The 27,539-nt window shown below is 38.4% G+C and overlaps 1 protein-coding gene across 9 annotated transcripts in view; it reads left to right on the top strand.

The window, feature by feature from the left end:
- The window catches only part of ENOX2 (ecto-NOX disulfide-thiol exchanger 2), a 371,622-nt gene that overhangs the window by 298,628 nt on the left and 45,455 nt on the right, over nucleotides 1-27,539 (top strand). For 6 of the 9 annotated variants that reach the window (XM_081276997.1, XM_081276998.1, XM_081276995.1 and 3 more), the window contains 5 exons: nucleotides 677-858; nucleotides 10,042-10,149; nucleotides 13,465-13,573; nucleotides 17,518-17,603; nucleotides 19,892-22,533. In XM_081276997.1, coding sequence (XP_081133123.1) covers nucleotides 677-858; nucleotides 10,042-10,149; nucleotides 13,465-13,573; nucleotides 17,518-17,603; nucleotides 19,892-20,023 — 617 coding nt within the window. In that variant the 3' untranslated portion in view covers nucleotides 20,024-22,533. Of the gene's footprint in view, nucleotides 1-676; nucleotides 859-10,041; nucleotides 10,150-13,464; nucleotides 13,574-17,517; nucleotides 17,604-19,891; nucleotides 22,535-27,539 lie in introns of those variants that run through there. The other 3 variants (XM_081277001.1, XM_081276999.1, XM_081276994.1) reach the window with 2 other exon arrangements.

The following is a 27,539-nucleotide window of genomic DNA, read 5'->3' as shown; positions in this document are numbered from 1 at the left end:
CATTTCTCCAATTGTTTGGGATGTTGAACATTTTTTTCATTTATTTGTTGACCATTCGTATTTCTTCTGTGAAGTGTTATTTTCAGTCTCTTTGCCCATTTACTGATTGGATTATTTGGTTTTTTGAGTGTTAAGTTTTTTGTGTTCTTTGGATATCCTGTATATTAATGCCCAACCTGGGAAGCAAATGGCAAAGGCTGTCTCCCATTCTTTAGACTCTCTCTTCACACTCTTGATTGTTCTCTTTGCTGTGGAGAAACTTTTTAATTTGATTCCATCCCATTTATTGATTTTTAATTTTAATTTTACTTGTACTTAAGAGTCTTGTTAAGGAAGTCAGTCCTTGAGTCAACATGTTTGAGTATTAGGCCTGCCTGCATTTTCTTCTAGCAGTTGCAGGGTCTCTGGTCTAATTTCCAGGTCTTTGATCCACATTGAGTTGAATTTTGTGTAGGGTGAGAGATAAGAGTTAAATTTCATTCTTCTACATATGGATTTACAGTTTTCTCAGCACCATTTGTTAAAAAAACTATCTTTTCTCCAGTATACATTTTGGCACCTTTTTCTTCTATGAGATAACTTATACATATTCATTTAAAATATCAACCTTTCATGTATTCAACTAAACACAGAAGGTAATCTGGATATGTTTTAACATTTTCCATTAATCATTTAGCCTTAGTATCACAGGCAGAGGCCCTGAAGGAAGAAAATGACAGCCTCCGTTGGCAGCTTGATGCCTATCGGAATGAGGTAGAACTGCTCAAGCAAGAACAAGGCAAAGCCCACAGAGAAGATGATCCAAACAAGGAGCAACAACTGAAACTCCTGCAACAAGCCCTACAAGGAATGCAACAGGTACAGGCATATTTGTTTTCTGTGCTTTTGGGAACAATAGCATTAATTCCTCGTTTGTAAAAGGTTTCCTGCAAGTAAATAGGATATGAAACCTCTTCCTCTTGTTGATGTTGTAGTTTCTGGCATGGCTGAGGAAGGAAGTACATGTGCTGTGTGTTAATGAGATATTCTGGTTAATACAGAGATAGCAATGGATCACCAGTTTTAAAACGAGCATTCAGTGAGAAATGCTTAACATTAAAACTACATTAGGGAGGGGGAGCATGAGAGAAATAGATGAACTCTAGATAGGGCAGAGGGGTGGGAGGGGAAGGGAGGGGACATGGGGTTAGCAAGGATGGTGGAATGTGATGGACATTATTATCCAAATTACATGTATGAAGACACAAATTGGTGTGAATATACTTTATGTACAACCAGAGATTTGAAAAGTTGTGCTCTATATGTGTAATAAGAATTTTAATGCATTCTGCTGTCATTTATTTTTTTAAAAAATCATTAAAAAAGTTAAAACACATAAAAAAAACTACACTGAACAGAATCTGATCTGTTCTTGATGCTTCAGAAATACTTCAGGATCTAGATAGGAGGAACTCAGGATCATTATGAAGAACCTCAATTATTTAGATATGAAAAAGGGCCAATGAATTTGTATCTAGTTAATGGAATGATATATAATGCATACTTTTAGAAGAAATGGCAAGAATCCTATACTTGATTTGGTTGAAAGTGGAGCCATTATGAGTTTGTAAGTATCAGTGCCTTGGGTGCATAATAATAATTCATTCTATGTGGTTTTATTTTGTTTTCAGTCTTTTATGTGAATGAGCTTGCCTGCACATAATCCCAAGTATAAAAATAAATAATTGCATCCAACTCAAATTGCATTCACATTCAACGTTATATAGCAAGTGCTCAATATACAGAAGTTTGGTGTAACTATGACCAGAGTGAGCCTACAGTTTAAAAGATATCAACATCTGCATTTACAGTTGTAAAGAAGTAGCACTTCTGAGTAAGGGTACTCTTTCCTTCTGTTGTGCCAGACCACCAACCCTTTTCCTTACAACTTAAATTGTGCAATAATTTTTTAAACTCTGTGCCTCAGAATTACCTAGTGCAAAGCTAATTGCCAGTTGGAAATTACAACTGATGAACTGGAAGTCTCTTCTGGCACTAGCAGCCCTGTATTATTATCTTCTTGTATGACAAGTAATATCACATTAATATTTCACTTTTCCTATTAACAAAATCTGTGAAGTAATGCTTACCTTCCTTTTAATGTCATCATGGAGTTTAATTGGAACACATAAATTATATCAGAGATCTTTCTAACAAAAAAATGTGTTTGCTGTATTCGACTTCAAAGAACTTGGACAGTGTACATTGTACCCCGCATTTTTAGCCCTCCCAGTGGTCTTTTGCAAGCCTTTGAAAAGTAAGACTTTGGAAACATTTTGCTGTTGTTTATTCCTTCTAATATTGATTTTAAAACCATTGAACATAAGAACAGTTTTGCCACTTAAATGCAAAATGGAAGTGATGAACTTTTTCATTTCATCCTTTCAAATACTTCAGTGAGATTTTAGGGCTCTATCTCCTAAAAATTAATTTCACTCACTTTGATTACTTTTTATACAGAAAATAGCCTTCTAATCAATTATCAAATTTCTCCCAACTTGTCTCAAAAAATGTATAGTATAGTATGGTGGTTAAGAACATGGACTCTGGGGTTGACGTGGCCTGTTTTAAATCTAGTTCTGCCACTTCCTATCTGAATGGCCTTAGGGAAAACAGTTAACTTCTCTAAGCCTCAAAGATAATAGTGTCATAGGGTTATTGTGAGGCTTAAAGTAGTTCATGCAAATGATACCCTTAGCCCAATGCTTAGCATATATTAGGACCTCAATAAATAGTATTTGTTGTAATTATTAATAATGATAAATCCAACTCTTCACCTAGAAATATAGAAATGAGCATATGTGAAATTTTGATTCTTTTTTTTATTGTTTGTTCACAACATTACAAAGCTCTTGACATATCATATTTCATACATTAGATTGAAGTGGGTTATGAACTCCCAATTTTACCCCAAATGCAGATTGCAGAATCACGTTGGTTACACATCCACAATTTTACATAATGTCCTATTATTAATTGTTGTATTCTGCTACCTTTCCTATCCCCTACTATCCCCCCTCCCCTTCCTTCATATCTTCTCTCTCTACCCCATCTACTGTAATTCATTTCTCTCCTTGTTTATTTTCCCATTCCCCTCACAACCTCTTATATGTAATTTTGTATAGCAATGAGGGTCTCCCTTCATTTCCATGCAATTTCCCTTTTCTCTCCCTTTCTCTCCCATCTCATGTCTCTGTTTAAAGTTAATCTTTTCTTCCTGCTCTTCCTCCCTACTCTGTTCATAGTTGCTCTCATTATATCAAAGAAGATATTTGGTATTTGTTTTTTAGGGATTGGCTAGCTTCACTAAGCATAATCTGCTCTAGTGCCATCCATTTCCCTACAAATTCCATGATTTTGTCATTTTTTAGTGCTGCGTAATATTCCATGTTGTATAAATGCCACATTTTTTTTATCCATTCATCTATTAAAGGGCATCTGGGTTGGTTCCACAGTCTAGCTATTGTGAATTGTGCTGCTATGAACATCGATGTGGCAGTATCCCTGTAGCATGCTCTTTTAAGGTCTTCAGGGAATAGTCTGAGAAGGGCAATAGCAGGGTCAAATGGTGGTTCCATTCCCAGATTTCCCAGGAATCTCCATACTGCTTTCCAAATTGGCCACACCAATTTGCAGTCCCACCAGCAATGTACAAGTGTACCCTTTTCTCCACATCCCCGCCAGCACTTGTTGTTGTTTGATTTCATAATGGCTGCCAATCTTACTGGAGTGAGATGGTATCTTAGGGTGGTTTTGATTTGCATTTCTCTGACTGCTAGAGATGGTGAGCATTTTTTCATGTACTTGTTGATTGATTGTATATCCTCCTCTGAGAAGTGTCTGTTCAGGTCCTTGGCCCATTTGTTGATTGGGTTATTTGTTATCTTATTGTCTAATTTTTTGAGTTCTTTGTATACTCTGGATATTAGGGCTCTATCTGAAGTGTGAGGAGTAAAAATTTGTTCCCAGGATGCAGGCTCCCTATTTACCTCTCTTATTGTTTCTCTTGCTGAGAAAAAACTTTTTAGTTTAAGTAAGTCCCATTTGTTGATTCTTGTTATTAACTCTTCTGCTATGGGTGTCCTATTGAGGAATTTGGAGCCCGACCCCACAATATGTAGATCGGAGCCAACTTTTTCTTCTATCAGACGCAGTCTCTGATTTGATATCAAGCTCCTTGATCGATTTTGAGTTAACTTTTGTGGATGGCGAGAGAAAGGGATTCAGTTTCCTTTTTTTGCATATGGATTTCCAGTTTTCCCAACACCATTTGTTGAAGATGCTATCCTTCCTCCATTGCATGCTTTTAGCCCCTTTATCAAATATAAGATAGTTGTAACTTTGTGGATTAGTCTCTGTGTCCTCTATTCTATACCATTGGTCCACCCGCCTGTTTTGGTACCAGTACCATGCTGTTTTTGTCACTATTGCTCTGTAATATAGTTTGAAATCTGGTATTGCTATACCACCTGATTCACACTTCCTGTTTAGTATTGCTTTTGCTATTCTGGGTCTTTTATTTTTCCATTTGAATTTCATGATTGCTTTATCTATTTCTACAAGAAATGCCGTTGGGATTTTGATTGGCATTGCATTAAACCTATAGAGAACTTTAGGTAATATCGCCATTTTGATAACGTTAGTTCTGCCTATCCATGAACAGGGTATATTTTTCCATCTTCTAAGATCTTCTTCTACTTCTCTCTTTAGGGTTCTGTAGTTTTCATTGTATAAATCTTTCACCTCTTTTGTTAGGTTGATTCCCAAGTATTTTATTTTTATTGAGGATATTGTGAATGGAGTGTTTTTCCTCATTTCCGTTTCAGAAGTTTTGTCGCTGATATACAGAAATGCCTTTGATTTATGCATGTTGATTTTATATCCTGCCACTTTGCTGAATTCATTTATTAGTTCTAGTAGTTTTTTTGTAGACCCTTTTGGGTCTTCTAGATATAGAATCATGTCATCCGCAAATAGTGATAATTTAAGTTCTTCTTTTCCTATTTTTATGACTTTAATTTCTTTTGTCTGTCTAATTGCTCTGGCTAGTATTTCAAGGACTAAATTAAATAGAAGTGGTGAGAGAGGGCATCCCTGTCTTGTTCCAGATTTTAGAGGGAATGCCTTCACCTTTTCTCCATTCAGAATGATGCTAGCCTGAGGCTTAGATAGATAGCTTTTACAATGTCAAGGTAAGTTCCTGTTATCCCTAGTTTTTCTAATGTTGTGAACATAAAGGGATGCTGTACTTTGTCAAATGCTTTCTCTGCATCTATCAAGATGATCATATGGTTCTTATCTTTAAGTCTATCGATGTGGTGAATAACATTTATTGATTTCCGTATATTGAACCATCCTTGCATCCCAGGGATGAATCCTACTTGATCATGGTGCACAATTTTTTTGATGTGTTTTTGTATTTGATTCGCCAGAATTTTATTGAGGATTTTTGCATCTAGGTTCATTAGAGATATTGGTCTGTAGTTTTCTTTCTTTGAGGTGTCTTTGTCTGGTTTCGGAATCAGGGTGATGTTGGCCTCATAGAATGAATTTGGAAGAGCTCCCTCTTTTTCTATTTCCTGAAATAACTTGAAAAGTATTGGTATTAATTCTTCTTTAAAGGTTTTGTAAAACTCCGCTGTATACCCATGCGGTCCTGGGCTTTTCTTGGTTGGTAGTCTTTTGATTGCTTCTTCAATTTCATCCATTGATATTGGTCTGTTCAAATTGTGTGTATCCTCCTGACTCAGTCTGGGCAAATCATATGACATAAGAAATTTATCGATGTCTTACTATCTTCTATTTTATTGGAATATAGGTTTTCAAAATAATTTCTAATTGTCTTCTGTATTTCTGTAGCATCTGTTGTGATATTGCCTTTTTCATCCCGTATGTTAGTAATTTGAGTTCTCTCTCTTCACTTCGTTAGCATGGCTAAAGGTCTGTCGATTTTATTTATTTTTTTGAAGAACCAACTTTTAGTTTTGTTAATTTTTTCAATACTTTCTTTTGTTTCAATTTCCTTGATTTCCGCTCTGATTTTAATTATTTCTTGCCTTCTGCTACATTTGCTGTTGTTTTGCTCTTCCTTTTCTAGGGCTTTGAGATGAAGTGTGAGCTCATTTATTTGTTGTTTTTTTCTTTTTTTGAGGAATGACCTCCAGGCGATGAATTTCCCTCTTAAAACTGCTTTCATTGTGTCCCATAGATTCCGATATGTTGTGTCTGTATTTTCATTTATCTCTAAGAATTTTTTTATTTCCTCCTTTATGTCTTCTGTAACCTATTGATCATTCAGTAACATATTGTTCATTTTCCATGTGATGTAGGATTTTTCCTTCCTTCTTTTATCATTGATTTCCAGTTTCATTCCATTATGATCAGATAAAATGCATGGTATTATCTCTACCCCTTTATATTTACTGAGGGTTGCCCTATGGCATAATATATGGTCTATTTTTGAGAAGGATCCATGTGCTGCTGAGAAAAACGTATATCCATTTGATGATGGTTGATATATTCTATATATGTCAGTTAAGTCTAGGTTATTGATTGTGGTATTGAGTTCTATAGTTTCTTTATTCAACTTTTGTTTGGATGATCTGTCCAATGGTGAGAGAGGTGTGTTGAAGTCACCCATAATTATTGTGTTGTGGTCTATTTGATTCTTGAACTTGAGGAGAATTTGTTTTATGAATGTCGCAGCACCATTATTTGGTGCATAAATATTGATAATTGTTATGTCTTGTTGGTGAATGGTTCCTTTTAACAGTATATAATGTCCTTCCTTATCCCTTTTGATTAACTTAGTCTTGAAGTCGATTTTATTCGATATGAGGATGGCCACCCCTGCTTGCTTACGAGGACCGTGTGCATGGTATATTTTTTCCCATCCTTTCACCTTCAGCCTGTGTATGTCTTTTCCAATCAGATGTGTCTCCTGGAGGCAGCATATTGTTGGATTTGTTTTTTTAATCCATGATACCAGCCTATGTTGCTTTATTGGAGAGTTTAAGCCATTAACATTCAGAGTTACTATTGATATATGGTTTGTACTTCCAGCCATGTTTGATTATTTATCCTTTTTTAAAAAAATTTAGTTTGTTTCTCCATGATTATCTTTCCCCTTGCCCTCTGTCTTTACCGAGGCACTTCCCACTGATGGTTTTGGTTATTGTTTTTCATTTCTTCCTCATGTAGTGTTTTGCTCAAAATGCTTTGCAATGCTGGTTTTCTGGCTGCAAATTCTTTTAACTTATGTTTATCTTGAAAGATTTTTATTTCGTTGTCATACGTGAAGCTTAATTTTGCTGGATACAGAATTCTTGGTTGGCATCCATTGTCTTTCAATGTTTGAAATACATTGTTCCATGACCTTCTTGCTTTCAGTGTCTGTGATGAAAAATCCGTTGTTAACCAACCTTATTGGTTTACCCCTGAATGTAATCTGTCTCCTTTCTCTTGTAGCTTTTAATATTTTCTCTTTGTTCTGTATATTGGATATCTTCATAACAATGTGTCTTGGCGTTGGTCTACTGTGATTTTGTGTGCTCGGTGTCCTGTATGCATCTTCAATTTGTATATCTGTTTCCTTTTTTATTTCTGGAAAGTTTTCTGTAATTATTTCATTCAGCAGGTTACTCATTCCCTTGGTTTGAATCTCTGTACCTTCTTCTATCCCGATGACTCGTAAGTTTGGTTTTTTTATGTTATCCCATAACTCTTGGATGTTTTTCTCGTGATTTTTTACCAGCCTTTCTGAGTTGGCTAGACTCTTTTCAAGATGATATATTTTGTCTTCATTATCTGACGTTCTGGCTTCTACTTGCTCCACTCTGTTAGTGATACTCTCAATTGAGTTTTTAATTTGGTTTATCATTTCCTTCATTTCTAGAATTATTGTTTGATTATTTTTTATAATCTCTATCTCCTGATAAAGATGCTTAACTTCTTCTTTTATCTGTTTATGTAATTTATTCTCAATGTGTTCTTTCGCTGCTTGAATTTGCTGTCTCGTATCCTCTTTAAGGTTCCATTCCATCTGTCTAAGGTGTTCCTTGAGTTCTTTATATGACCATTTTTCTGATGACTCTGGGTCCTCCTGAATATTTAGGCTGTCCTGCATTGTTTTTCCTCCTTTTCTTCCTTGCTTTTTCAAGCTGCTCATGTTACTTCTTGTTCTGTTTGACTGCTGAGTTACTGTTTACTCATATAAATTTATTAGATGCTTGGGAGGAAAGGTATTAGAAGGGAAGGGAAGAAGTCACTAAAGAGAATGAGAGTAAGCAGGTAGAATTCAGGGAAGGGGGAATAAGAAAATTGAAAAGAAATGAAAAGACAAAAGAAGAAACAAAAGGAAATAAAAAAAGAAAAAAATTTTTTAAAAAAATAATAATAATAATAAAAATTAAAATTAAAATTAGAAGAAAAAAAATTTTAAAAAATAGAAAAAAATTTAAAAAACAACAAGAAAGAAAAATGAAAATGAAAGAAAAAACCCAAATCAAAAAAAGAGAAAAAAAACTAATAAATGCAGTCTTAGAGTTTGATTAACTTCTCTTCCAGTAGGTGGCGCTGTGCCCACCAGGCCAAGTTTCTCCTGTCAATACGCGGGAACCAATCACTGTGCAGCAGCTCCTCCTCCCAGACTGGGCGAGTCTCCAATCCTGAGTGCCTAGGGCCTCCTCTTGTGTCTAGTCACTTCCCCACTTTTCCTCTTGCCAGGCCCCTCTCACGAGTGCCGCTCACCACAATACTGGCTACACGCCAGGTCTGCTGCTCCCGGGACCCCTGTTTTCATGAACGACTGGGCACACTCTCCCTGTTTGCCATTCCCTCAGACCCTAAGTTTGTAGAGCTTGGGGCTGAGAATCCTCAGCGAATTTTACTTGCCCTTCGGTAGCCACGCCCGCGGTAGCTGGTGCAAGAGACCTCAGTTGTCGGCACTGGGGGGAGCGGTAGCCGGGAGTTCCGTGCCGCGGGTCCCGCACCACGTCTGATTCCCTCGGTCTGGCTATCGTGCTCACGGGAGAGCTGGGAGGGGCCCTTACGGGGGAGCTGGGAGGGGCCCTTAAGGTTTCCCCGATGTGTGGAGAGGGAAGGCTAGGGAATTACACACCTGTAGCCGCAGGTTTCAATGAAGTTATCTCCTCTGCCGCAGTCTGGTGACATCAGTTCTCTGCCATGGTGGTATCTCTTGCAAATGGCGACAGTTCGTTTCCCTTTGCCGGGTGACCAATGCAACGGGTGGGTCCTTACTGTCTCTCCCAAGCCACGTTTCAAACCTGTGGCCACTACCTATGAAGGCTCGGTAGGCATTTACCTCAGTAGGATCAGAAGGGCTGACCAGTTGTTTCAGCCGGATGGATTAGTGCTGAGTCACATCTGTTTGTCTGCGGGAAGCTTGAATTCAGCCGATCCGGGCTCAGTGTGTGTTCTGAGAGGCCCAGACTGTTCGCCCCAGATCCACGTCAGCTCAGCATTGCCTAGGGATCCTGAGCAAACAGAATTTAGATTGTTTACGACTCCCTATGCCCACACAGCTGAAGAGGTCAGACACTTGATCTCTCCGCGCCTGCCGCCATGTTGGAATCGAAATTTTGATTCTTTACTGCTTTCTTCATAAAAATTGAAATTGTTTAGGCAAATGGCTATTTGCAAGTATGACTTACAACAGTAAGTCCACATCTATGCAGGAATAAAGCTATTTCCCAGAGAATATTAACTGTACCATACCCTTAACCCTTGCCAGAATGGAAAAGAAGTTAAGTGACTAGATCAATTAGTTTCTCAGGGCCAAACTCAATGAAAATTCATATAAGCCAGATAAAATAACTTACAGTAAAAATATGTCTTCATTTTCCAAATGTTTGAATGGAAAAAAGGTTCTGTTTGCTGGAAGTATGTGAGGCCAGCCCCATCTGATATCTAGGCTCATCCAGGAATTTAAGTGAGGTGTGGCTTTTTAATTAGAGACTTGATTGTCTTTGGTCTTTGTTGTAGCATCTCCTCAAAGTCCAAGAGGAATACAAAAGGAAAGAAGCTGAACTTGAAAAAATCAAAGATGACAAGCTACAGGTGGAGAAAATGTTGGAAAATCTTAAAGAAAAGGTAAAAGAATCCTAAATGAACCTCTTCCCTTGCCCCTTTCCACCTTTTCCTTTGACAATGAACATGCCCTGTAAGTGTTTGCAATAGAAATCAATATGGAATATTTGGCTGGTTGGGGATTAAAAGTACCTTTCCTTTCCAGAATAATTCTTATATCAAAGGTTCTGCTCTTAGATCTGAGTCCTTGCCATTTCTAAAGGTTCTGTATGGTATATTTTACAATGACTAAAAATCAGTCCCTCTCTCAAGTTCCTCAGTCTTCCCTTTTGGAGAAGAGCAGTGTGCACATCTCTTCTCTTCTTCTTCCTGTAAAACAAGTCGCAATATGGAGAGAGTTCATATGACACAAAATACCTTTAATTGGACATTTTAGTAAAGGAAAAAAACACATGTGCAACTAGAATATGGACATTTCTTTGTATAGAGTCCATCCAATGTAATCATGAGCAGCTACAAGTTAAATTAATAGCCAACAGCAAAAGAAAGGAAACCTTGGAAAAGAATGAAGAGACACAGTTTCCTAAAGCTGGATAATAGCATCATGGGAGGCAAAATGAGACTTTATCAAGTGAGAGCCTGCAAGCAGTGGTAAGAATCACTACTGAGGACATCTGGATGGATTAGCGCATCACTATCATGAGTCGGGTGCCCAGTCTATTCAAAGTATATAAAGTCTATTGATAGGTGTGTCCTTGTTATACCTCTCCAATGTCCTCTGTGCTTGAATATTCAGCTGAAGTTATTATCTGAAAAAGAAGGGTCATTGACCCAAACTTGCCTGATAGATTGTCTCAGAATGAAGAGAATGACTAGGAGCTGGACCAAGAATCCAAAACCAACAATGATATAATTCCTCAAGAGCTCCTGCTATTTATCTTCTCTGCTTAGCTCAGGAAGATGCAATGCAATGCATACAGGCCCCTGGTGTGCTTACCAGCACAGTGATGTCCCCCAGAGTGCCATCGGGAACTGGCAACCTTGGTATAGTTGAAGCAAATGATTGAAAGTGTTTTCTTCTGGAGGCCATTTGCAATATGCTTTTAATTCTTCCACATCATAAAACCAACTCACTTTCCAGTTTTGTGAGTGCAATTAAAGAAATGAGCACAATCCCAGAGAAATTCATTTATCAAGCATTTAATTGAAAAGTGCCAAAGCTGTTCTACTTATCAGGACTTTCCTCATACTATCAGAGATTCTAAATTGTCCCAGAGCTGCTACATAGCTTGATTTTGCTTTCTGCTTGAACTGGAGTGTGTATCTAGGATAGATAGAACCAAGTTTAAACTAATGACATTATGCTTAGAATCACTCCTGAGGATTGACATTTTGAGTATAAGCAGCTTTCTGCTTTGCAAAGAATGTCATTTTAAAACACAATAGGTCAGATGGCATAGAAGAAACTTGCTGGATTGTGCCAAGAATAAGTGTTTCCCCCTCAGAAACTGAATATACCCATGAAGTGGCAGCTAAAGAGGACATGGAAAGAGATCCAAGTGATAATCAAAAAACAGTGAGTCAGAATATGTTTTTCCTGTTATTTTAAGCAAAAGCTTCTTTTAAATAAATTCATGACAGTTCATTATAAACTGATCTTCTCTGAGAAGCTGATTTGTGGCCAAATATTTCAACCTGACACAATTAGGTTAGGAAGCAAAGTACCATCATATTAGACTGCAAAAGTAATTTCAGGTTGAAAGGAAAGCAATAAGTTTTGGTGAGGTGGGATCTTTTTTGTTGTTTTTGTTTGGATTTCTTGACAGTAAGCCACAGTGTGAGTCATTGTCAGTGTTTTGCGATATAACAATGAGACTTATGTCTATAGAATTAGCACTTTGAATCTGATGATAAAATTCAAGGTAATAAGCATTTCCTTCAATATACCTTTAATTATTTTAAACACCAGCTATAATAAATTGAAATTGGGCTTCAGTAAGGCCATGGTTCTATTCAAAATGGCTAAAACTTCTCAGGAAATCTCAATATCTTAAATCAGCCTCCATTCATTAAATTCTTACACTTAAGAAATGGCTTACTGGATCATTTAATGTTTTAAAGGGGTTAGAAATAGATATGAAGCCTGTGGCTTAAAAGTGAACCAGGGGTGTAAATCAAACTTGGCATAATTGTTACCGCCTGGATTGGATTCTAAAGGCCAAAGATTGAATAGGGCATCAAGAAAGAGTTCCCCTCTGACTGTGGCCAGGAAGCCTGTAAATCCACAAAACAACATGTCTTGCAACATAGACCATTCATTTCATTCAGAGACAGCATCCAGGAAGCTTTGAAGACATCTTTAAAGAAAACAGAGGAATCCTGTTCCTGCTGAGGGCTTGTGGAAGGGAGGAAGTGACAAAGCATCTGAGTCGGCCATCATTTGCCCCCCAAGGAGCAGTTCCCCAGCATTTTATTTTACAACAGTAAAAGACTGAAGCAGTGATACTGAAACAATTTCTTTTATTCCTTCTTCTCAAGTCTCTTCCTTCACATATGTACTACAGAAAAGTTGTTCTCAGTACCCAAGGAAAGAAAGATCCATGAACGGTCTGAAGCCATGGATTTCAACTAAAGTGTATCTCATATAGCCTACCTACTACACTCAGAGACAGAACAATTTTTCAACAAAGAAGATCACTGACTGTATTTTTGGTTATTGATATTTCTTACTGTCAAGTTAGGAATATTCTAGATGATAATGTCTTTATCACAGAGAAGAGAAGGAATCACTAGTCAATAGATAGAGGCTCTCATTTTTAGCTCAAAAGCCAACAGTTGATTTCCTGTGTATGAATTGTCTACATTACAAAATCTCCATTCATGGATGGAATGTACCATTTTCTTTTTTAAAAAAATGCTCCTCTTAACAATGAATGACTGTGAATGAATGAAATGCTAGCTCTACCACTTCCTAGCAATGTGATCTTGGCCAGTTTGCCTAATTTATTCCAGACTTACTTTCTTCATTTGTAGAGTGGAGATAATACATATCTAATAGTACCTGGCATCTAGTTTATACACAATAAATATTGAATCTCATTCACCAGATTACTTATGTAGAATCAAGAATATTGAAAGCAAGAAAAAAGCTGAAGATAATTATTTATTTTTTCTGTGTTTGAAGCCATGTGAAGATGTTTTGCATTATCTCTGATGCTTTTATAATTCATACTGTTTTCCCTCCCATTCTATCATCCAAATTGGCCAATATTGCTTTTATGGACCTGTCTTAAGATTTTTATGTGTTGAGTAATTAATTGAAACCAACTGCATTGCCAAAGACGGTAAACTTATCCGGGAATCACAATATTCCCACAGGAAAGCTGTGCTTCTAGGCTGTGTGCATCAAGCCAGGAAAGTGACTACCCTCTTGAGAAGACCATGAATAGCAGTCCTGTCAAATCTGAACGGGAAGCACTGCTAGTGGGTAAGGAAGCTAACACACACGTACAATCCATAGAATCCAGTGGAGTTGGGGTGGGGTTTACCTATGATTAATAAGGCAAGCATTTATGACAGTGCAAGAACCCAGAGTCCTGGAGACAGTAGAGTAAGAACTAGTACAGATTTACATAAAAATTATAGTAGCGGCTCCCAACCCTCTTCAAGCTCTTTGTAGCACAGCCATGTCAAATGTGTCAGTATGAGCATTATGCTAAGAGGGGGTCAGCTGGAGAAGCACTTTGTAGATTTTTTAAATCTCTATGCAAGGATAGCTAAGCCCTCTCATATCCACTCAGGGGGCTAGTGCAGATGCTGCTGGGCAAACAGCTTTGCCAGATGAGTCTCTGGAGCAAGTGTCTGCCTCTCAAGTTTTCCAGGCACAGACTGGGACATTTTTACTTATGACACTTCTGACTCCAACTGAGGTGTTTTTATACTTCCTGACAGCAAATATGTGGTACCTCATCCAACAGTACTTATCCAACCCTCCAGCACCAACTGGGTGTCCTCTAATTCAATTCAGTTCAACTCTATTCAATTATGACACCAACTAGCTAAAGTTACCACCAATTTAAGGACTCAGTCCCACAAATCAGCCCTGACTTGATACCAGTCTCCAATATTGGGTCCCTGAAAGTGTTCGATTTTCTTTACTGTTACAAATGCCTGAGACAACCAACTTAAAAAGAAGAAGTGTTTATTTTGGTTCACTGTTTTGGAAATTTCATATCATGATTAGTTGGCTTCATTGATTTTGAACCTGATATGAGGCAGTACATCATGGCAGCAGTATGTGGCAAACTCTTCACCTCATGGGCAGGATATGAAAAAGAGAGAACGTAAGGGGCTAGGGTACCAATATTCCCTTCAAGGACATGCCCCAGTATCTGGAAGACCTCCCACCAGGCCACGCCTCTTCAAGTTTCTACCACCTGCCAGTAGTGCCAGGGGCTGGGAACTAAGCTTGTAACAGAGAGGCCTTTGGGGGACACTCCAGATCCAAATCATAGCACTGTTATCCACATTTCTATCTGATCTGGCTACAAAGTCTGTTTCCTGGGGCAGGAAGATAACTCACTGAACTTAGGAAAGTGCTTTACTTACTATTACCAGTTTATCATAAAGGATGCAACTCAGGAGCAGCCAAACCTAAGAGATACATATGGCAAGGTACTAGGAGAGAGTATATGGAACTCCTGTACCCTTTCTAGGCATTCCACCCTCCCAGCATCTTGTGGTCACTAACTGGGAAGCTTTCTGAACTCCATATTGAGGTGTCTATGGTAGATTATTGTGTAGGCATGATGGGGGGCCTGGTGGGAAGGGAGGTCCTGGAATTTCCAACCCTCTAATCATACTTTGGTCTTACTGGCAACCAACCTGACTTTGAAGCTATTGAAAGGACCCCAGCCACCTGTCATTCATTAGCATACAAAAAGACACTCTGTTTCTCCAGAAATTCCAAAAAGGGCTGGGGATGTGACTCAGTGGTTAAGTGCCTCTGGGTTTATGCCTGGTACCAAAAAAAAAAAAAAAAGAAGAAGAAGAAGAAGAAAGTTGTGATTATTAAATATGATAATTAGTCTGAGTCACTTAGCACAGGACTTGGCCCATAGTAAGCCCTCAGTAAATGGAAACCATTTTACACTTACAGTATATTCACAAATGCTCATTGACTTTTCATTTGGAGAACAGTATCATATTTTTTTATTGGCTGTTCACAACATTACAAAGCTCTTGACATATCATATGAACGGTATCATATTGAGGTTCTAAAATATTCAATCATTTAAGAAGGAATAGTTAATCTCAGCTGTCCTCTAAGAAGCTGGGTCAAACAGTAGCCCCACCCCAGTGTCGAAAAATCTTCCACACTGATTGGCATCTTCATATTTTTAAGATATATCTACCTCCTTTGGTAATGGATATTAGACTCAGCACTTTGATATATTAATAAAGATGCATAGGGGGATCTGGTGTTGAATCTTCAAAAAAAGTGACAACTTTTAATATTTCCCAACTCAAAATTTTTAACACATTGTCATGGAAACGGGGAGACCCCAGAGAAGTGCTGGGGTAGAAGGAAGCTTAGAAAAACTATTCTTAAAAGTAAGTGTTTCTTGTTCTTTTTTTTTTTTTCAAGAACATAGTCTTGGGCTGACAGAGAGAAAGAGGAATCTATTTTTTAAATTATTTCATGGGACATGTACTCACAAAAATTGCTTAGTGTTTTTAAACCTATAGAGTTATTTCTTGACATTTGAGAGTCTTTCCTGGCCATGACATCTAGAATTTCCTGGAACATGGACTGTCTTCTTCAAAATTTAAGTTTCTCAGCTAAATCAGTGTTTGGAAATTCAATTCACCTAGTCATTTAAGAATAAAGTAATGTTAGTTAGTAATATCATCTGTTTTGAACAAATTTTGAGCCCCACCATCAGTTTTTCCCAGAGTCCTGCAGCCCACCCCTTTGTCATCTAATATCTGGGCAGTTTTCACAAAGAAGTGACTGAACTTTAAGCTACAGTTTAAACTGGTGGTATTCCTTATCAGTCTCTTAAAGGAACATAAAAATTGTAGTTTATAAACCAAATCAAATTTCACTTTTATTTCCTGGCAATTTGTAGCAAACCCAATTTTGGGTCTTGTTTATGTGCCAAAGATTTTATGAAAGGAGGCGAATTCAAAATAATTTAAGGAAGAAATAGTATGCTTTTGAACTTTCCCCCCACTTTTTGCCAGATAGAGATTAGAATAACTAATCTGAAAGCCAGAACAATCAAGGCACTTGACAGCTGCCAGTCACTCCAGAGTTAGAGTAGAAATCACTTGCATTCCTTTAAACTGCTATAAGAATTCTGCTGCATGGCCAGGTGCAGTGGCACAGGCCTGTAATCCCAGCAACTCAGGAGGCTGAGGCAGGAGGATCACAAGTTCAAAGCCAGCCCCAGCAGCTTAGCAAGGCCCTAAGCAACTTAGCACGATCCTGTCTAAAAATAAAAAATAAAAGAATTCTGCTGCATGAAGAGATATGGAGCTCTATGCAGAAAATGCTCATGACCACTTAAGTCATCCACAAAAGAAATGTTTGGATTTACAGAGCTACTTGCAAAATAAAACCCAAATACAATCAGCAGATTCTTTTGTAAGAAGCACTAGGTTAATCAGGCAAAATACATGATGTGTATAATTGCCACAACAGCAAGACATTACCTACACCTAAGAGGCCAAAGCCTATTTTAAAGACCATGTAAAGGAACTGCAAAAACATAGCACAATCTATCTAAATCTTTATAAAATTCTAGAATTCAAATAATCCTTAGCCTTCACAGATGATGGAAGTGAATTCTTCATATGCTAGCTTTTCTACATGTGATTCAGTATAGTAACAGGCAGTGTGTGTAGTAATTAAGAATGACTGTCTGAATTCAAATACCAGCTCTGTCACTTAACAGCCATGTGATCTTGAGCAAGTTGCATAAACTTTCTTTGGCCTCAGTGTCCTCATCTGTGAAATGGGGGTGGCATCACCTACCTCATGGGGTTATTATAAAGATTAAATGAGGCTGGGTACAGTGGCACACACCTGTAATCCCAATGACTCAGGAGGCTGAGGTAGGAGGATTGCAAGTTCAAAGCCAGCCTCAGCAACTTAGTGAAGCCCTAAGCAATTTAGCAAGACCCTGTCTCAAAAATAAAAAGGACTGGGGATGTGCTCAGGGCTTTGACACTTCTGGGTTCAATCTCTGGTACCAAAAAATATATATATATATATTAAATGAGTGAAATATATGTAAATTTAGGATTAGAGCTCAGCATACTGATGTTGTATATATGTACATGTTATTGTGTATAAGAGTTTTCTATCACATAGAATCTTAAGGAATACTGTGCTCAGGTGTAACCTCTGGGGTATTGTCTCTATAGGGATTATCTCCACATTCCTTCATGTTCACCCATTTGGAGCAAGCATTGAATACATCTGTTCCTACTTGCATCGTCTTGATAATAAGGTATGTGAGGGCCTGAAAGGGAGGTGCCAGGGGATGTACGGTTCTCTGTGAACAGGTGACCTTACTTTCCTCAAGCATAAATAGGCCATTACTTACTGCTCTAAACTTTTTCAACACTTTCTGTCTCACAGTAATTCAGTATAGAGCTTCCTTCTTAGAGCAGAATGACCATTTATCTATCCCAGTTTGCCTAGGACTAAGGTGGGTTGTTCCTGGGACTTGAAGACTTTTCAGTTCTAAATCCACAGAAGTCTGAAGCAGACTTGAATGAGTTTGCTATACTACTTCCAAGATACATCTTAGAAGAATTTTTCTTCCTTCTCTTAATTTACATATAAGCTGCAAATTAATCAGAAAATTAGCCATTATCAGCTTTCTTACCCATCCAACTTTTGTTCCATTCCTTTGGCCTTTAGCAAATGTTAACTTTCAAATTTGGAAGTCTTATTCCAATTCCCCCTCCCACCATCACCACTGTCCTTACCTACTGTGAAACAATCAAGGCAGGGACCAAAAGAAAAAAAAGATGGAACCATGAGCTGAATATTTGCTCACATCAGGTCTTAGGGGCCATTTACTTCCCTTGATGATATCCTTCTGAGGAGCTCACAGAGCATCTGGAGCAAGAAGAAAAGCTAATTTTCTAGGAAGTCAGGGATACCCCTGAGAGGCAAGAGGGGATTCTTGACTACTAAAAATAAAAAAGCTATTGATACATTTTTTTTTTTTCAGAATCAGCGTTCAGTTAAACCTGCTCCTGGTTTTTACTCACTATTTCATAGGATCCAGGCCTCCTGGGTAGTGACATTTGAATGCAGATTCCTGACACTCTGATGTCCAAAATGTCAAGCCATTTAAGCATATGTCCTCTTAAGAAAGACAGGGACCCATTTGAGAATCTTATTGTTCTAACCATATTGTAACTGTGGTGGTATATATTCCGTGATGGCATTTGTTTTAGTTTTAGCTAGCACTCCCCTCTCATTTCCCTCTTGATGCTATTCTACAATTAAATAGTCCATTGGGTAGTGAAGGGGAGCATGGGATGGGATTACCAAAGCCAAGTAGTCAGTTGTAATGATAGGAAATAGAACTGCATATCAGTAAAAATAATTATCTGGTACTTTTTTAACTCACAAAATAATACATAACATTTTCTTAAAAGGAGAAACAGAATAGCAGTAGAGCAGAGGGAAAGTTACCTGCAATCCCACCCCTCAAAGATTAATAGATTGTTTTGTTTTGTTTTGTTTTGCCATGCTAGGGAACAAACCCAGATCTTTGTGCATGCTAGGCAGGTGTTGTATCACTGAGCTAGATCCCCAGCCCTTCAAGGGTTAACAGTCTGGCATATATTTCTGACCCTTTTCCATTTTATATGCTATACCTATATGATATGTATCTATCAATAAATATTATCTATTTATGTTTCTCAAAATAGGATTCTACTCTCTATGATACCCTGCAATGTTCTTCTTTCACTTAACTAGATCCAGTCTACTCCTGGCACTGGAAAGAAGGCAGGACTTCACTCCTAGCCTGGACATAGATCCTCATTAGCAGCTTCCTGCCAGTGTAGTGTCAAGGACCTCCCAATGAGAGCCTACAGTGATGACAGGAGAATTGGAGGGTTCCCTCCCTCCAGCTCCAGTTATGGTAGATACTACAAGTATCTCTTGGTGCTCTTCAGCCAAGCCCTGGTACCCAGGCTCACAGCTAGGAAGGTGGCTATTAATGCAAAGATGATCACCTAAAACAAGCCTGAAGGAGTCAAAACGTAGTTTTTGTGTTGATGAGTATGTGTGTGTATACACATACACATGTGTGTTAAGTGGGGAGAGAGAAAATATGAAGAGTTAAGAACACAAGGCATTCCCCATTCCTGTTACTTTTCCTTAATGAGCTAATGCATGAGTGAAGAATTCTGCTCTGGTGGCAGCCATTTCTACTTCCCTTCTCTTCCAAAGACTTGGGCTGCACGTAGTGTCACCAGCACAGAGCAGCCATCATTCAGCTGACTACATACCCAAACCTTTCCACGCAACTTACACCAGCTCTCTTCAATAGCAAGGTCAGTGGACTGTGTCTGGTGGTCACAGCAGAGGATCACTGCTGCCTGAAAGCCTCTCTACCAACATGCACAAATGTACAAGGAGGGGGAGGAAGTTAACCCTCCCACCCCAATATACACATGCACACCCACATTCTAAAGTAGGCCACAGTGGGGGAAAAACATACTGGGAGCGTTAAATTGGTTTTTATTAGAGAATATCCTCTCTGTCCCACAGATCTGCACCAGTGATGTGGAATGTCTCATGAGTAGACTCCAGCATACCTTCAAGCAGGAAATGACAGGAGTTGGAGCCAGCCTGGAAAAGAGATGGAAATTCTGTGGCTTTGAAGGCTTGAAACTGACCTGAATTTCTGTTGAACAACTTGGGATCCTGAAAATAAATGTATGTTGGACAAGCTTAGAAAGTGATTTGTAATTTTGATGGTTTTCAAGTGGAAGTTACTTTAAATTTGTCAGTTCATTCCTGGAATATCTTTTGAGTTAAAATAAGGATCCTAGAAACAGCACCTCGAGCTACAGGCCCTAAAAAGAAATTGCCTCAAACCTCAAGTGCTGTAACTTCCTCCCCCTTCTGGAGATTAGTTGTCTTCTCTTATTAATTGTATTGAAAAAGTCCTGAGGCTAAAGAGTATTTGGTGTGTTTTCCGTGTCTGTACTACTGTTGTAGACCTTGGCATTTTTTTAAGCACTATTAACTGAAATGTTTTGATGATTTGTATGTAATTTGTGTTTCCAGACTTCTCTTCACGTTGATGTTGCTACTGGTAAAAGGAATGAAAAAAGCACTAGATACTCTGTGTAACTGCCATTGTCTTTCCAAGCCCCAGTAGACACATCAGAGTCTTCTAGAAGGTGCCTGACCAGGGTCACCTTTGAAATGACAAAGCATGTTTTGTGGCTTTTTGCAGAATTACTATGAACCAAAAGTTGACAGATGTTCCAAAGTTATTTTCTCTAATAGATAAAAGGTCTTATTTCAGAATTTAAAAATAATTCTAGATGTATTCACAGAAAGCAAGTATCCAGTTTGATTAGCATGTGTTCATGCTATTCACAATCACTTGTAAATAGTCTGCTTTCAAAGGAGGGCATGTTTAGTTTTCTATGAATTGAGACGTGCTCACACGTGGGCATGCGCACACATGCAAGCATTAGCAGAAGGGATTTATTTTAATATTCTTTGCCCTCTGGCCTTCTTGCAGTCTGTTGGTCCCTTTTCTTCTGCTGTCAGTGTGTTGAACTACAAACTGTGTACTGCTGTAAATACTATATTTACTTCATGCTGAACGTTTGTAAAGAGTTGATATGAGTATTAATAGTGATGAACTAATAAATAATGGGCTAGGCTGTATGAGGCTTCCTGCAAATGTGTCAGCTCCACATGGAGTGCTGATTGCCAGGGACACCTCCAGGTCTGTGGTGCTCATCAGCAGATTACAGTGGTGGAATGTAGGTGGACAATTCAGGAAGTTTTGTTTGGCAGAAAAGGAAAGTAAAGGAAGGGGCTTGGGGTTAATATTCTGAGACAGACATGGTCATTTATTTATTTCCTCTTGTGGTGATAGTGATATTGGTGCTTAGGATAACACAAGCATGCCCTCCCTTGAGCTCCACTGAAGGTAAGAGAATGCACTGAATAAGCAAAGCCAATGCCGAGTATTTCACGAAAATCCTTTGTAAATGAGTTGCCAGTAGTGTTCAAAGTTGTATTTTTAAAAGATAAATATTCTGTTTTTTACACATCTTCTGTGTTCTGTTTTGAATGACCTGCTTTCTAAGCGATCCTTTAGTAGATCTCAGTTTCTCCCGTTCAGTTGCCAGGATGTTGGAAGAAGATGCTAAACCTGCTTGACAACTAGAAATAGCATTCCCCCAGCAGCCCATTCATGCTGAAAGTTGGCTTCCAGCTCAAGCACCCCACGGTGGCCCCAGCAGGCAGCTAGGGTTATTTTTACGCTAGTTTCTTCACTGAAGCATCTCTGTCATCAAAGCTGCGGAAGGCTTTGATTCATCAGCTCAGGGCATCTAGAATGATTTATTTTAATGATATCAATGAAATCATAGGAAAATTCCCTCTTATCAGTTCTTTCTTATTTAAATAAGTCAAGCAAAATTATTAAACTGTAAGGCAACAGCTGTCATGCCTGAACACCTTGCTCTCCTTCACTTATATTGCAAACTGTAGTTTCTGTTACACCTGCCAGTCTAGGCCAGGTGTTATTCCTTTCAGCCTGATTCGATGTGCTAATTGGGATGGTTTATTTTCTGCATCAGCTTAGCCATTTTCTCCACTCCGCACCAGTGTACATGGTGGTGTGAAGGTGTTTTTTAGAGATGATGAACATTTAAACCAGTAGATTTTGAGTAAATCATCTTTTTAATCAGTCAAAGGCCTTAAGAGAAAAGACTGAGTCCCCCTCAGGAAGGAATTCTACCTCCAGGCTATATCATCAGACTCAAAACTACAACATCAAGTCCTGCCAGAATTCACAGCCTGGTAGACAGCCCTACAAATCTCAAACTTGCAAGCACCCACAGTTGCATGAGCCAGTTCCGTGTGTGTGTGTGTGTGTGTGTGTGTGTGTGTGTGTGTGTGTGTTATTCATCCCATCAGTTCCGTTTCTCTGGAGAACCCTAATATACTAGAGTTGTTACAATATTTAAGAGTAAAGTGTATTTGCATTATATTGCATAATTGCAGCACGTACCATCACTCATAATCCTTTCCATTCACCATACAGAACTATTAATGAAGTTATTTTTCTTAAAAATTATCAGTGCTATTTATTGTTCTGTTGTTCCTCCATAATTTTTAAATATTGCTCTTTTGTTATTTTTGTGAAAGAGTAGTTAAGAGTTTTTCCTGATAATAATAAATAGAAGCTTTCTTTTATTTTTAAAATGTTTATTTCATCTCTCTTCCTAGTCCCATGATACCTCTAGTTCTGATTTTTTAATATTTCCAAGTTGCTTTTTAAATACCTTCAATATGAATGAAAAAAGTTATTTTTCAGAGAAAATTAGACACATATGTGTATTCAAATTTATATAGAGACTTTACAAAAAAAAGCTCAGTCCCCAAAATGTTTTGTTTTCACATACACAGAATAAATGGTACTATTTGAAAAGGCCACATACATGTGTAAGAACGATTGACTCACTCAATAGAACTTTGTGAGCCCTTGAGATTTTTCAGCTGCCTAGAATGAGCCATCAGATAGACCCAGCTTCATTTATTACCCAAACTGCTACCATCTGCTGAGTACCTAGTATATAGTTATGCTGTCCAAAGTCAACTCCTGTCCATGTGTCTTTGCACAAGTTACTTGGACACAATGGGAGCTTCAATTTCCTTATAGACAAAGTTAAGGATAACTAGTGCCTACCTCATAGAGTTGTAGTAAAAATTCAACAAGATGGTGTCTGCAAATTTCCCCTGGTGCATGGTGAGTTCTCAACAAAGAAGCATAATTATGATTATGATTCAGCCAAAGTTCATGACCTCTACCCACAGTTTTTAAACACCTAGGAGTGTGGGGCTGCATCATGTCACTAGTCCTCAACAAAGGAAATTCAGCTGTTCAAATGTATTCTAAATATTTCCTGTGTCCCAGACACTCTGCCAGGCACTAGGGAATACAAAAATAATATGGATGGCCCTTGCCTTCCAGAAGATAGGAGGATAGCCAACCCCAGTGACTAAGGAGGCTGAGGAAGGAAGGTGGCACGTTCAAGGACAGCCTCAGCAACTTAACAAGACCCTGCCTGAAAATTTTAAAAAAGGACTCAGGCTGTAACTCAGTGATAGAGCACCCCTAGGTTCAATCCCTAATACTGCAAAAAAAGGAAGGTAGCTTTTAACACATCCAACCTAAGTCCTTTACCCTTTAACCAAAGTCACAAAAACTCAGTGTAAAAATATTCAGTGTTGACAGCCATGAGTTGAGTGAATAAGGTGGTAATGATGTCCCACCTGAACTATTAATCTCTGTGCCCTAACACTGCCCCCAAAGTTTAAGTTCCATGAGTTCATCGTCCACATTTGTCCTATTCACTGCCACATTCTCAGTCTGGTGCATTGTGGGTGCTCATTAAATGTTGGTAAATGAGTGCTTGTATAGCATTCTTAACTCCATATAATAATAGAAGTATTAATACTAAAGTACTAAATAATAAAAAACTATTTATAATAAAACTTAACGTGAGTATCAAGTACCACAAACCAGGACATAGATGATAGATGAGTGATGCATAAAGATAGATATTTATTCATTCATTTTTACTGCAATGTGAAAAGTAGTTTAGTGTTAGCCTCTATTTTATCTGGGACTTGGAAGTGTAAAGTAACTTACTTAGGTTTTTAAGAGGCAGGGATGAGATTTGAATCTTGCAATTGCAAGCTCAAAATGTTCTACTGCTCTGGTGATTTATTTAACCTTCATATCAACCTAATTGGTAAACCCCACATTGTTCATTCAAGTGCCATTATAAAGTACCTGATAGGTGCAAGTCATGGATCTAGGAATTCAAAGGCAAACAAAATAGCAGGCTGGTGGGAAGCCTGCTAAACAACAGTCATGACCCAGGTGCTATTGGAGGGACACAAATATTAGGAAGCTTGAGAGATGGATAAGAGGAGAAAACAAGCTCAGAAAGGTTAAATTTCTTTCCCAAGGTGCACAGCAAGTATGTGACAAAGCCCAGAAGTTGAATCCAAGTTGGTCTGGCTTTAGTTTGTGTCATTTCTATTATACCATGGTGCCCCAGATCACTTTCTAACACTTTCACTTCTCCAAGCCTTTTTTTCTTCATGTATATTAAGGAAATCCATGTATATTATGCCCAAAGAGTCATTTATGAGATTTTGTTCAGTGCCCAGTACTATGCCTGGAAAAGTGCTCAATAAATAGTTATAATTTATATTCAAGTAATAGTCATATCAACAATGCATCAATGACTGCAGAGCTCCCTTTACAGTATGGGAAACCCCCATGGGGCCATATATATATAACTTAAAAGAAAAATGAGGGACTGCGGTTGTGGCTCAGTGGTACAGTGCTTGCCTCGCACATGTGAGGCCCTAGATTCAAACCTCAGCACCACATAAAAATAAACAAAGGTTAAAAAAAGAAGAAGAATGACATCAGTTAGCTCAAAAAACTTGGGGTACCAATGCTCTATCAGAGGTAGATAATGCTGGCCCAAGCCTAACACAGGTAAGAAACTTCCTTCAGCTGTCTTCTTATATAATTTCAGTATCCTTCTAGTTCTTCCCCCTCTCATCACAGGACAGACCACACCCCATTAAGAAGGAGGCCAAAGGGACCTTCCATCTCATATCCCTAGATTCATAACATCTTCTCAGCCTTTCCATTTGAAAATAAACTTTGAAGTGTTCAGCTTGCCTACATTTCCTATCTGGAAGGAAGATCTCAAAGGTATGCTCAAACAATTAATTACTGGGGCAACAGAAGGAAAGAAAAGGAATTGATTACACATAGGTATGAGCCCTCCAGGTTATAGAGCCTTATGGAGATGATTTCAGATCTTGGGTGTAAAATAGTATGCAGGACATATTAAGGAGTGTTCTGCTCAACTATATTTGCTCCAAGTGTGTTTGAATATTAAAGTGCCCTAAAATTAATAATCCCCTGCACACCAGGCCTCTGAAACCTTAACTCATTAATATTCCTCAATAATTACATTATATGGTACTTTAAGGGTTTTCAAAGCAACCAATGCACACACATTATGTCATTCAATCTTCACAACCTCCTATGAGCTAAAAGGGGCAGATGGATCCCTCAGCATTATTGCAGCTAAGGAAAACTAGTCTCAAAAGGATGAAGAGCCATATCCTAGTTTCCATTGCTAAGTGGATGGTGGAGCTAGGGGTAAGAATGCAGGATTCCTGAGTCCTCCCAATCTCCAGCCCAACTTCAGGACAAGCCCCTGTGTACTATGGCTGAGAGAATAAAGAGTAGGGCTTCTTAACAATATTTGGTGCCTGGACCCCTTATCACAGTAATATTTTTAAGTGCACTAAGTAAAAGACAAAGAATTACAAAAGAAATCAACTATATTGAAATAACACACTTATCAAAATTTTTAAATGGGATTAATTTCATTAAATACACTAATATTTATAAATTACTTAGAACAGTGCTCATCACATGGTAAGCTCTACATAAAGGTTTATTTTTAAAAATATTTTAAACAATGAAATCTATAAATGAACAAAATACTGGTTCTGTGCACATTTTGAAATTCTAAGTCAACGCATAAATGGCAGGAGGCTACCACAAGTTTGTATTTCTGTGTGAAAAAGTGACAGATGAGCTTCAATGTGAGCAAGTATAAAGTATTGCATTTAAGAGAAAATGTGCCAAATGCTATTCACAAGATGTTAGTCTCCACACCATCAGCTCTGGCACAGATAAGGGATCTGGGAGTTGTTGGAGAGAAGTCCCTGAAGACATCTGCCCAATGTGTGGTCGGAATCCTAAAAAGGCAACAAATTCTAAATACAGTAAAAGAGAGAAAAAAAAAAACATAAGGCATTATCTTATCCTTTCCTAAAAAAAATAAATTTTGTACCCACACTTGCAAAACGGTGTGTTTCATGTGATTGCACCTCAAAACATGAAATTCAATATTGCAATTCACATGTTGTTTGAGTGCTTACTCTGTGCAAGACATTCTGGCAGCCAACCAGGCTGTAAATATGATCTGACATGGTACTTTTCCTTGAAGAATTTGAAAAGGTGCTCAAATAATCAAGGGTGTGGGTGAGTTTTAATACATTAGTGAGACATGTTCTATGCTTTTGAACCAGAACCATATAGTCTAGGAAAGGAAAATATGGAATGCTGAATCCAATGTGTTTAACAGAATACAAATGCTTCTCAACTTAAAATGGAGTTACATCCTGATGAACCTATTGGGTTAAACATTAATCAGTGCCTAGGAAAGCTTGCAGTGAGATGAGATCTCTCAAGAATGTGATAACAAAGGAAATGGAGAGGGGAATATGGCCACTTCACTTATCTCTAGTCTTTAGGAGAGGATCCAAACAGAGTGACCCTGGTTGTAAAGTAAAGGAATGTACTCAGAAAACACCAGAGGAAGTGCATCTGCACAGTGGGCCTGTGACCTATCCTATGTATTCTCCCTGCTTGTGTCCCAGCCTGCTGTTGCCAAGGAATATGTAACAAATTTCCAAAACCTCTCAGTTGAGTCCTCTAAGTTCTTTCTTTGGGATTTGTAAATAGTATTCTTGGGGCTTTTGCAGCACTGGGGTTGAACTATTGTCATAGTCCACAGGGTCCCAAAGGGGGACATGTTGAGTTGACTCCGCAGTTGAGAAAGGGCATGGAGTCTAGGGGAAATCCTGGGCTGACCACAGCTTCCATGTGGTTGGAAGTGGCTTCCCTATTGGAGGGGTGGGATCACCACGTGAGTATAGGAACGACCTGCAAAGGGATCCAAAGTTGTTGTGGGAAAGCTAAAGGAGACAAACAATGCCCCTGCAGTGGTGGCATGACCCCCTCTGTGTGCTTAAAGTTAGCCATAGACCAAGATTTAGCTACCCAGGCTTAGCTCCATGGAGTACAGGAAGCATTAAAATTAAAAAGAGGTGCACATTTTGCATAGGTTTGCAGCAAAGATGTGCTGTCATTGTGGATGAACTTGAAGATGAACATCTGCAGGTCATGGCATACCTTTATGCTAAACTCAGAGGACATTGTGGGCCCAAAGCCCATATTAGGGAATGGTGATGAGTGAAAACTGGGACCCTCAGTCATGGGATCCACTCAGGGAGTCCACTAGTTCCAATGACTCAGAAGTTGAGGTGGAAGATG

Source organism: Spermophilus citellus, assembly GCF_964194105.1.
Source record: "Spermophilus citellus genome assembly, chromosome: X".
In the NCBI taxonomy this organism is placed as follows: Eukaryota; Metazoa; Chordata; class Mammalia; order Rodentia; family Sciuridae; genus Spermophilus; species Spermophilus citellus.
Note: the sequence above shows the minus strand (reverse complement) of the source record. Positions and strands in the feature narration are given on the sequence as shown.